Raw genomic sequence first — 11,998 nt, 5'->3', positions numbered from 1 at the left:
TGGGACGACATGCAGGGGTGATGCCCATGGACTCTTCGATGGCCGCATCACTCCTTACTCGATCATTGTTGCGAAATCCGCCTTGACTTGCTTGAGACGATCCGGTGGGAGACGTCGAGGTTTACTGTAGACGGGTGGCCCGGGTGTGGTTTCAATATGTTGTACCACACTGTGTCGGATTTTCTGTCGTCCGAAGGCCGGTGGACGAGTTAGATCCGGAAACTCCGCCAAAAGTCGATGGTAGACCGATTCGCCGATTACGGTTTTGATGGATATTTCTTCCGTCGTGGCAGCATATCCCCTTGTTGATAATTGGGTTGTAGTGTCGAGGAGTCGTTTGTTTCGCGGGTCCACGAGCAACCCATAATGGCTTAAAAAATCTACGCCTATGATAGGCGTTTGAACGTCAGCAATTACGAAGTTCCACTTGAAGGCTCGTCTTAGGGACAGGTTAAGGCCAATCGCAGTGGCACCATACGTTGCGATGCGCGTCCCGTTGGTCGCGAATAGTTCGTACGCGTTTTTCCTGACGTGCCTATGGATTTTACTGCGGGGGTATACGCTGATGTCGGCGCCGGTGTCTACAAGGAAAGAGATCTTCGTTCCCTTGTCCGTAACGAAGATGCGGCGGGAACTCAGGCCGTCGTCGTCTGCCGCGTCTACGGACGGCTGGTCTCGTTTCCCGACTTCCACGTGCATGGGAAACGACAGCTCCTCGCGCGTTCTCCGAACTTTGCATGATAGAAACACAGACCGTCTTGCCGTGGCCGATCTCGCGAGCGCGAACGTCGGTGGTATCGCGAACGCGAGCGTGATCGTGATCGTGGTCGACGATGATTAATCATGCTCAACGCGTTCATCTGTGCCTGCAACTGTGATATTTGCTCTCTCAACACATTGATTGCGGCGGCCATTGGTTCGTATACTCCAGCGTTTTGCGCTGGTGGGTCCATTACTGCCGTTACCCGGGCGGTGCGCTAAAAATCCTCCGTGAATTCTTCAGCGATCAGGTCCGCCTGCCGCAATAACCTTTCTGGGTCCGAATCGTCGACTGCCGCGAGGATACGCCTGATGCGGGCGGGTAATCGGTTCCTCCACAGCGTGAGGGTAAAATCATCGGGCGTGGAGGGGCTGGAGAGTTTTTTTAAGTGTTGGTAAAACTGGGATGGCTTTCTATCTCCCATCTCCTCGCTTTCCACCAACTTCTTTATCCGGGTCGCGTCCGTATCGGATAATTTGCGAATGAGCGCATGTTTTAATTTCTCGTAGCGTCCGATGTCTGGAGGGTTCGTCATTAGGTCTTCGACGTCCTGGAGCTGTTGATCGTTGAGGCATTTTGCCAGCGTCACGTACTTAATGGTGTCTTCCGTAATTCGCGCTGCCTCGAATTGTCTCTCCAGAAGGGCAAACCATGCCGCCGTGTTCGTGGGCAGCAGTGGAGACATGCTGATCACCTGGCTGGCTATGGTTCCCTGTGTATTACTTTCCATCGTCGCGGTGCACTCAAAATCGGTGGTTAAAAACGATAGCACTATCACGGTCACCTCTTTCACTAAATGTCACGTTAAATCACGTCGGGGTCACCAGTTTGAGGTGGTATGGTGATAGGTGCGTAAGGAACTACTCTTGGTGTTTTTAACGAACAATAGTTTAATTAGAACTAATCAACAATCAGAGTTAACAATTAACAACTAACAATTACACTTAACAGACAACAGGTAACAACTAACAAATAACGATAGACACCGAGAGATCATTCGACGCGTTGCTATGCAAATAGTACCGAGGAGTTACACATTTAATGGCGCAAGACAGACTGACTCTGCTTTTGTTTCGGATCGCGCAGATTCTTCCCTTCGTAGCCCATCGATATCCCCCACTAGCGTGCATTCATTAGATGTGCTGCCAGTGCTGGCACGTGTATGCTCTTCCGAGAATTCGGCGGAAAGAGTGTGAAGATATCGATGGTACATTGGGCACGTCGGTGTTGCACTTTGGCGGCGTCGCGCTTTGCATCCGGAGCCGTTGAAAAGTTCCGTGGCCCGTGCCGCCACAATACTTTTTATTCTATATGTCCCATTCTCTTTGAACGCTACAGCTGTAAGTTTATTATCCTCATCTATTACTTTCGCAATATTTCCTTTGGAAATAACCGTATTCTTATTGTCTGTTAGTTTACCTAAACTAATCAAATTTGCGGACATTTCTTTCGCGTAAAATACTTTCCTCATATTTATTTTATTTTGTTTTCCGAATGCTTCAAAATAACTTATAACATTCCCAACTTTTGTCGCTTTTATCGGTCTATTATCGCCTAAATATATATTTACCGGTTCTTTTAGGTCGATGGATTTATCAAAATAATTGATATCATTAATTATGTGATCGGTACAACCGCTATCTAATAGCCACACTATTTCGTTCTTACTTATTTCATTCGTCTCACTGCTGTTTGCTGCGTGCGCCGTTGCTATCCATATGCCTGCTCTTGAGTTTCCATGCTCGCCCGTGCCGGTTGTTGATTGACGATGAAAGTTTCCACGTCCCCTGCTCGTATTGCCTTTGTTCCCTCTTCCTCTGTTTCGACCACGTGTTGGCCCATGCCAATAGCCGTTACTGCTTCCCGCTTGGACGCCATTTTGACACTCTCTCGCAAAGTGTCCTAATCTTCCACATCTGAAGCATCCTTCCTTTTTTGCAGAAAAGGCGTTGGTTTGCCTTTCTCCTCGATTGGATTTATTTTTCTTCTCTGCTATTTCTATTTTATTTTTCACATACGCTACCGTTTGATTCTCTTCTTTCAATGCGTCTATTATGTCCGCTATGTAGCTGTATTCTTCGGGTAACGTATTCAGCATGTAATTCAGCATTTCCCTCTCACTTACTTGTGCGCCCGCACTTTTTAATTCGTTTATTAATTTTTCGAAATCGTTAAAGAATGATGCTGAATCACTGTAGTTCTCCAGTCTTATGTTTTCCAATCTCCTTCTGCATACGATCTGCAGTGCCGTCGACACTTTCAAGTACATTTCATCGAACCTTTTTATTATATCATACGCCGTTTTTCCTTCCCTAACATACTCCAATTGTCTGTTCGATATTGCACTATAAATTATATTTATCGCCTTCAAATCCTTTTTGTCCCAGTCTTCATCGTCTCTTTCGTTCTTCATTCTAGTTGTAACAACCTCGCATTCCTTATATTTGAGAAACATCGTGATTCTTTGCTTCCACATTCCATAATCCTCACCATCGAATATAGGTATCATGATTTCCGATCTCTCCATTTTAATTGATTCTTCTTTTTTTTTCTTTTCTTACTCAAGCGTTCCTACGTGCTCGAAGTATATTTTTCCTCTGACAGTTTTTTTTTCTTTACTGAAAACTCACTCGCAAGATCGTAACCACGCACTACATATCTTGCAAAACTAGTAACCACGCTCTGCTACCATGTTAAGGAAATTCGAGGATTTGGAAATACAAATAATTGACTATATTTCACACACAACAGCTATACATCTATATTACACTCTGAAGAACGTCTTGCACGCACGCTTGTCGCCAACCGACTATCCAGAATCTTCTAACGGCAGTCTTTTGTCTCAACTAAGACCTGGACGCCCTCTGACCCATACACACACACACTCTCATGTACAGTGTAAATGTATCACTTCCCTAATAGTGTCCTTGGGTAGGACGGTCGAGATAATGCGGACGCGAACTTGGTTGTCGTCAAGTCGCGTGTAGGTGATGAGCTGCAGGTGTCATGCAATGAGCTACGCGTGACTCGCGACGCGATCGGCGTTCGAGTCGATGCGATCTTCTCCGTCGGCGGAGTCTGAATAGCGTTGCTGTTTAGATTATTATTGTTTCCCAGGAAACTGATAGACGTGTTGCTGCTATATTCTGGTGGTTGTGAATTCGCCATGGTGGGTACTTTATCCGTGGGCCCTTGTGGCAATGGCGAAGGTGGCGTCATCGCATTATGTCCCGGAAAATGATTCTCCGGTAATTTAAGCGAAGCAGTCTCGCGACCGGCAGCTGATTCGTCGTTGGTCGATTGTGACGTCGTAGTTAGTCGTATGTGGTTTAACTGATTGGTTACTCGGAGTACTAATTTTTTGTACTCGTCTGCTATTTCAAGGCCGCGCTCGCTCGCTTCCTCGTCTATGCTCACAATCTCGTTTTAAATGACGCGGAGTTCCGTCTCATAGATTTCCAGACGATTTTTGATTTGGATAAACTTGGCCTCTCGCGGACAGCCGGATTGTTCGATTACGTCCAGTTTTTTTGATAAGCGTGTAAAGTGGCCGGTATATTGGCCCCGGCGTCGACGCAAGGCGGCAAGTTCGTTTCCGGTTGTCATTATTTGTTATATAATTGAGAATGGAGTGGTTATAACTTACTTCTGTCGACGATTGTCCAGTTGCGGCAGGAGGCTGTGTGGTTGCGTTTCAACCACCGGATTATACCTCTTCGAAGGTGACGGCCCTTGACGTTACTGACCTCGCTGGGGTGGTAACGCTTCCGCTGCTGGTTGTGTTGGATTCACGTGGCACTGTGTGATAGTGGGTGTCACTGGTGTGCACTTTTCACTTGACCCTGAATCCGGCTCGAAGGACCAAATGTTACGACTCTTGGCGGAGAGACGCGGTCGCGAGGAAAACGCGTCAGCGAGAGGCGTAAGTTCTCGCTACGATTCGGATAATCGACGCCGCGAAATCGTCGTTCCCCCTGTTTCGGTTAAGATAACAGAGGTGGTTAAATGAATATGAAACAGTATAGTAAGTTATATATCACCGTTTATTCTGACAACTTGTAAAGAAGACAGTTACGCTGGTGCGTATGTACGAGATGAGTGAGTGACTGATCTACGGGTGTATTCCCGGTCAAAGGATGTTGACAGTTCGAAGGATGTAAAATCAGTGTGGTTCGGAGAGGATGCTGTGACGGAGGAAAGCTAAGGGTGGGTGTGTCTAGCCCACGGGGCCATCGGATTTGTTGGTGACGATTTTAGTAAAGAGAGTGAGGGAAATAGGCTTCGTTGTTAATTGGTTAATCGAAGGGTCTTAACCGCCCTCGAGAGAAAGTGGTTAGTGGAAGGAAAGTTGCATCATACGTGAGAAAAACTTCCCTTGTCAAGCCGTAGTAGACTAAGGTCTTTAGAAATGCTTCGGAAACAGACGTTTGTTCAGTTTGAAGGACCTCGACCAGGAAATTACTGAGATTTATGGAAGGTACTTGAGACTATTGAGCGTACGCAGTGAGTATCCGAAGACATCTGGTTGCCATCTTGCCCGCGGTGTGTGGCCTGGGCTAGGTAGAGTGTTACGCGACGTAACAAATTACGTCGGTTCGGAAGTCGTATTACTAGATACTTATATTTACAGATTTCAATTCACTTATCCATTGATTGATGTTAGGACAAATGAGGAACTTCGCATGTTATTGAATTAACAAATAAAATGTATTGTTCCTGATAAATGTGATGCAGAATAGTATTGGAAATAAAAGACTGGTTTATATTACAGTTCAAGTGACTGATAGTAGGAAAGCAGTGATGGAAAGTGAGGCAACGTATTATAAAATTGAATCCCTAATTATAGCATGTAGATAATATTTTGAGTGTGGACGGAGGACAAAATTATGCACATTCCTTTTTCAATTCCAAGGAAAAACATCATCGATGAGTCAGTTGTCAAAACACGATGGAAATTTCCCGTTGTAAATTGAGCAAGTTTGATATAATTACACAAGCTAAAGATTTAACTTGAAATTTGTTTGAAGAAATTTATTTTTGCTTATACCTGATGTCAAGCGCGGTATTAAGTATCATGCTTTTATAACTATTGCTTTAAATATTTTTGTGTTGAAATATTGTCGTTTGGGTGTCTGTTTTGTACTGGAGGAGTACCCGAAATAATTATACTCGTCGTGTACAGCTAAACAGCTACAGGCAGTTGTTTGTATTCCTGGAACGCGTTGGATTCGTGTTTGTATGGTACGTTGATTGGAATGACTTAGAGGTGGGTTACTGGGGGTGCGAGTAATTATGTTTCAGCCAGGATTGGATAGAGAACGCGTTTAATCGACGTTTAAAGATCCGCTTAAGATACACATGCTCTGGTAGTTTCTAATTGGATCGTTATACATGTCGTATACTTTCTGCTAAATCCGTTTTTGGGAGACATTAAGATGAAAAAGGTCATATTTTTATCTCGTAATGTAATGTAAATTTCGATGATTTGGCTGCATTGGTTGATTTTATGTATCAGGGTGAAGTAAATGTGGTTCGGGAACAATTGGCTAGTTATTTAACAACTGCTGAACTGCTTGTCGTTCAGGGCCTTGCCGATGGTATAGGAAAAGATAATGATAGTTTAATAGAGGTATGTTTTTCAAAATTGTTAAATATGATTAGATATTTTCTGCTTAAATTAAAATAATACACTTGTATCACGTCAAACTGTGTTTCGGGATGACATTTTTATATCAACGTTATTGTTTTTGTATTCGTAATGACGCAATTTTATTTGATACTAGTGCTTCAAAAAAATAATTAAAAGTCAATACATCTTGTTCATATATTTGATTTGAATGTAAGTTAATATATTATTTTTACAAGATTTATGTTCCATATACATATACATTTATTTAGTTACTATTCTCTGCTTATTTCATACGAATTTCGTAGTCTACAGCCTACTTTATCTATTATGTGTGTAACTTAAAATCATTGGAATAATTATTTTTGCATCAACATTAATGTACGTGCCAAATAATACGTGCAGTACACCATCATACGCTATTGATTATTTCCTGTAAATCAAGAATTTTAATATAATGTACAAAATATATAAAATTTAGCACTAAAATTGTCGCACATATATTTAAAAATTAATTGGAGTGAAGTATTTTTCAAAAATTCCTAGAATGTAAGGCCAACGTAGATTTTACACGGAACTAGTTTCCATTTTCGCGCGTAAGTCTACGTCATAAAGACAGGGGAGGGGGTATAGAAAGCGGACTTCAGACGCGCAGCGTAGACTTCCCTTAGTCATCTTACGACTGTGATGTGAGGAGGGTGTTTCGCTCGCTGGTTTCAAATCCTTTGTGTGCAGTTGTGTGAATCTCTTCTGTTTTGTTCTACAACAAACACGAGCCGGATACAGGTTGGTATACATTTTACTTACTCAATAATTGGGTGAAATAGTTGAGAAAGCATGGCGAGGACAAAGAAGGGACTTTCAAAAACAAACGCCAACAAGCCAGAAACAGAACGGTTACTAACATGGATTGACGAAGTTCGCCGCAAAAGATCAAAGTATCGCCGAATGCGCAGACGCGATTTACGGATTGAAGCAATGCTGACGTGCGCTCTTTCCAAAGCTAAAAATGATTTACGCATCCGGCGATTATCAGCAGCTTCAAAATGGCAGAAATTTAAAAAACAATGCTTGAAGAAGAAGGTAAATTATACAAATTATGAACTCTACAATGGTGAGGACACGGAAAATCCGGGATCGTCTCAACAGAATCCCCGGGAGGAGCCATCGTGTCCTGAAGTGGGCAGTTTAGACGATGTCGTGTCTAAGTTGGCAGAAATAAAAGTAACGTTACGACGCTGAAGTAGCGGGAAAAATGCAAGCGATCAGGTTTGGAAGACCTAACTGTGACAAGAGGATTTCTCGCATCGTTTTATCTACCAAATGCGTAGAGATTTCAACAACTAAATGGAATCTCGAGCGATTACGGAGCACCGTGTATTACGTCGGTGCTGCAAGAATAGAAATCGCATTACTATCTTGATGTATATATGGATATTTTTTGTTTGCAGTCTCACCGTACGAGATGGCATTGGGACAAGCGGAGGGAGTTGGTGTTTGCAGCGATGCTGAAGCGTACTGCACGCTCGAGGACCCCATGTTCTCCAGTCTCTGCGCCTTTTATTGGTTTGGTTTATATATTATATTGTATGTATTAATTTGATAATATACGTAATAATGAGCGTTCGAAGTATGTTCGAAGAGTGTTTGATCCGATATTTTTTATTTTCAGAAATATATACTTTGTATGTTTTATAGTTTGAAGAAAATTTGTATAGTACATTTTAGCTTGTAGATTTAGTAGTATCGTTTCTAATATTCGCTCCATTATACTGTACGTCAAGATTTTGTATATTTGCTTAATGTTGATTAACAGTTTTGTAGACTTTAAGAAATGAAATGAAATTAATAAAATTTGGAAAATGTTTACAGTTTTTCTGCAATCTTCTAGTTCATATTAATGGCAAAAATGCTTATCTGCCCCGCATACTACACATAACGAAATTCTGTCGCAGGCAAGAGACCCGTACATGTACCCAGGCTGTTGGCCGTCATCGGCAACATTATTTGGCCTGTCTCTGTATGAGATAAGGAACGACGAGAGAGGATTGGTACGGCATAAAGAAGGGGGGAAATGTCTTTCTTTTTAGAAAATCGTGCATGAAGTTTTCTGGCTGATGAATGGGTTGCACCATGATCAAGTTGTACATAAACGTCTCATCACTCCGCGCTTCCGTATCTTGAACATCCAAGCATCAACTAATTCGAAAATCGTTTGACACGCGATACTCATAGGCTTATTGTGACGAACTACAGCAAATTGTAGCAAATCTTATTTGGTGGGCTCTAATACCTTTTGTACGTTATCTGTGCTACTGCGTCTTCTCATGTCCCGAAAAGTGTTTTCGTAGCTTGTACCACCAGGTTGTATGCGAGTTGTCGAAGCACACAAGACAAGCCTCCACTGAATATCAATAAGGAGAGACTGCGCTAGGGGTAATGGCCCCCCCTAACGCCAATTCAATATTCAGGAAATATTAGGACTGGCTAGAACTAGAGAACGCGTGAAGGGGTGCAACTGAAGTTAATTCATAAGAGAATCCTGGAGCATCCCTGTCATACGCGTCGGGTGGTCATCGTGGAGTTTTAGTCGGTAAGAGTCCGACACTACTCTGCTGTCACGCAATTACTGCAACAGCGGAGTGTCCATGAGGATTTCTCCACGTAAAAAAAAAAAAAAAAAAAATTGTATGTGAGTTACTCTGGCTCATCAATATGCCCTGTTCAAAGTTGGCCATGCTGAATACTGTCACAGGCGTCTATCTTCCTTAATAAGAGCTGTACGGGATAGAATAATGAGACTACCAATATGTGTACTCGTTAGTGTATTTAAAGCAGATCTTGTCGCAAAACGATATCTATACAGACGTTTAGTCACAGTTTATACTGAATCGTTTGCGATCACGTTCGTTAAGTCATAATCGTCAGAAGGAGGTCAAAAGATACAAATTCGTCTTGTCTTACGGATACATGTAGCGGCGCCATTGTTTTGCCCGGAGCTTATAATTCCTTACAATACCTCTTGATATTCCGAAGCAAAACAACAACATGGTTTGAAGCAAATTCTAACTCTTTTGACGCTACAGAGCTTTTTAAGGCATGGATAAATTGAACGCATCTTTGTTGAGTCTAGATGAATCAGAATGGCGAACTACCGCAAGTAGAGCAACTAATCGAAATATTAGACATGCGACTCCTTCTTATCCACTATCGATCGAAGCGAGCGACTTACACCCGTGCAGAAATTCCACTACCTACGATCCTCTTTGACCGGAAAGGCCGCGCGAAGCATACAATCGTTAGATGTCACCGAGTTAAATTATTCGATCGCTATTGACGTTCAGAAGGAAAAATTCGACTGCCACCGTCAAGTCTGCATGCGCTACTGGGACTTGATTTTTGATTATCCGAAAATAACCAAAGAGACACCCGAAGCGATAGATGATTTTCTTGAGACGGTCAAGGTAAACCTCGAAGCGTTAGAAAAACTCGGTGAACCAGTTACCTCAAATGTCGCTCTTATAAAATTATTCACGTCGAAGCTACCCTCAGCCATCATTCGCAAATGGCAGCGCACATTGCCGGACAAGAAAATGCCGTCATATAGGCATCTGGTAGACTTTCTGAAAACACGGACGAACGGCGACAGGACAAGCTCTGCATCAACCGTGATAAAAAGGGAGTCCGATCAACACAAACGTCAGCGACCGAACGCACCGCGAAGTTACGCATTCACAAGTACACATAATACGTTGGTGTGTCCGAATTGTCAAGGACAACACGAATTATGGAATTGTGATGTCTTCAAAGCGAAGTCGCCTAAAAAACGCCTTGAAATCGCCAAGAGGGCGTCTCTATGTACCAATTGTTTAGGTAAGGGACACGCTATTACTCATTGCTCCGCCGGTTCATGTCGCATCTGCAAGCAGCGACACCATACATACCTACATCAAGACCATGGTCATAGCAAATCACGACCACGTGTAAGCCGGTCATCGAGCGGTCGATCATCGAGCGATCGATCATCCAACGGTCGATCACCGACCCCGCGATAGTCACATCGTTCGAGACGCGCATCCACGTCTCCCCGATCGTCTCCCCGATCGTCTCCCCGATCGTCTCCGCGAACATCTCCGAAACCTGAATCTCGGTTATCGCGAACGACGGCATCGGGATCAAATATATCGTCCAGTCCTAGACGACAAGGAAAACAATGACGTCATCAAACGACCTTGTGAGGGACCGAACCACAGAAAACGGACTCATTGATCTCGCTTCCTTGTGAACCACTGCAGCACGATTTGTTAGTCACAGCGCAGGTCAACCTATTGAACAATAAAGTTCAACCATTCCGTTGTAGAGCTCTGCTAGACACCGGCTCTAGCATGAACTTTATCACCGAAAAACTCGCTGATTCGCTAATACTTAACCAACGGAAATGTTAGGTCCCAATCGGAACACTCAACACGTTATCGACAACCTCGAAATGTTACATCACGGCCACGATCACCTCCATCGACGGCACATACGAACGCACCTTGACGTTCCTAATCATACCGACAATATCGCCTTGGGTCCCAGATCAACCCGTAGATCGCTCAATAATACATATACCGAGGAATCTCCAACTAGCCGATCCAAGATTCCATAGGCTTGCGACGATCGAAATATTGTTGAGCGCCGGACCAACGCTAGCATCACTCTGTGTCGGCCAACTTGACATCAGTCAAGCAAACGGGCCCGACTTGCGTCTGCAAAAAACGCGATTCGGATGGGTCATCGGGGAGAGCCCAACCTCGCAATCATCAGCACTCGCATTTCACGCCTCCACGGCGGCTTTACAGGCGGACCTCGCCCGTTTTTGGGAAATCGACGAATGAACGCCCACTGCACACATTTCGGAAGCGGAACGACAGTGCGAAGAACACTTTCGAAATCACGTTCAACGCACCAACGAAGGGCGATACATGGTCGCTCTCCCATTCAACGAAACAACCCCTTCGCTTGGATTCTCTAAGACAATGGCGATGAAGCGACTCATTTCCCTCTGTCGTCGATTCCAACGAGACAAACGATTCGAAGCCGACTATCGCGCCGTGATACAAGAATATGTGGAATTAGGACACATGACGAAGATTACCACGGACAACTGCACGGACGACGGATATTTTCTGCCACATCACGGTGTGATCAAAGAGTCCAGCCAAACTACAAAACTCCGAGTTGTGTTTGACGGATCTGCACCAACCACCACCGGAGTTTCATTAAACGACGTACTTCATACGGGACCGAAACTACAAGATGACTTATTCTTCATCCTTCTAAGATTTCGTTCTCATCAATACGTCATTACAGGCGATGTCGAAAAGATGTATCGACAATTTCTTGTGCGTCCAGAGGATCGAAAATTTCAACAAATTTTGTGGCGCAATTCTGATGGAGAAGTTGACACCTATCAACTTAATACAGTGACATTTGGGCTGTCAGCGGCCCCTGATCTAGCCATTCGGTGCCTCAAACAACTGGCGGACGACGGGGGACATCGGTACCCACGAGCGGCGACGGTCTTACAGCGAGACTTCTACGTCGACGATGTTCTCACTGGAGTTGAT

At 43.9% G+C, this 11,998-nt stretch overlaps 2 protein-coding genes and 1 pseudogene across 2 annotated transcripts; 2 read left to right on the top strand and 1 right to left on the bottom strand.

Moving 5' to 3' along the window:
• Nucleotides 1-977: 977 nt before the first annotated feature.
• LOC117215312 lies at nt 978-1,445 on the bottom strand. The gene has a single exon (XM_033461687.1). The coding sequence runs from the start codon at nt 1,443-1,445 to the stop codon at nt 978-980; it is 468 nt and encodes a 155-aa protein (XP_033317578.1).
• Nucleotides 1,446-4,854: 3,409 nt separating this feature from the next.
• On the top strand, nt 4,855-10,603 carry LOC117215311 (annotated as a pseudogene).
• Nucleotides 10,604-11,407: 804 nt separating this feature from the next.
• Nucleotides 11,408-11,931, top strand: LOC117215310 (the record flags this gene model as incomplete). The annotated part of the gene is made up of 1 exon (XM_033461686.1): nt 11,408-11,931. A coding segment is annotated over exon 1 (524 nt), but the record flags the coding sequence as incomplete, so codon positions are not given.
• Between the last annotated feature and the right edge of the window lie 67 nt (nt 11,932-11,998).

Source organism: Bombus bifarius, unplaced genomic scaffold (assembly GCF_011952205.1).
Source record: "Bombus bifarius isolate JDL3187 unplaced genomic scaffold, Bbif_JDL3187 scf7180000009513_frag, whole genome shotgun sequence".
Lineage (NCBI taxonomy): Eukaryota > Metazoa > Arthropoda > Insecta > Hymenoptera > Apidae > Bombus > Bombus bifarius.
Note: the sequence above shows the minus strand (reverse complement) of the source record. Positions and strands in the feature narration are given on the sequence as shown.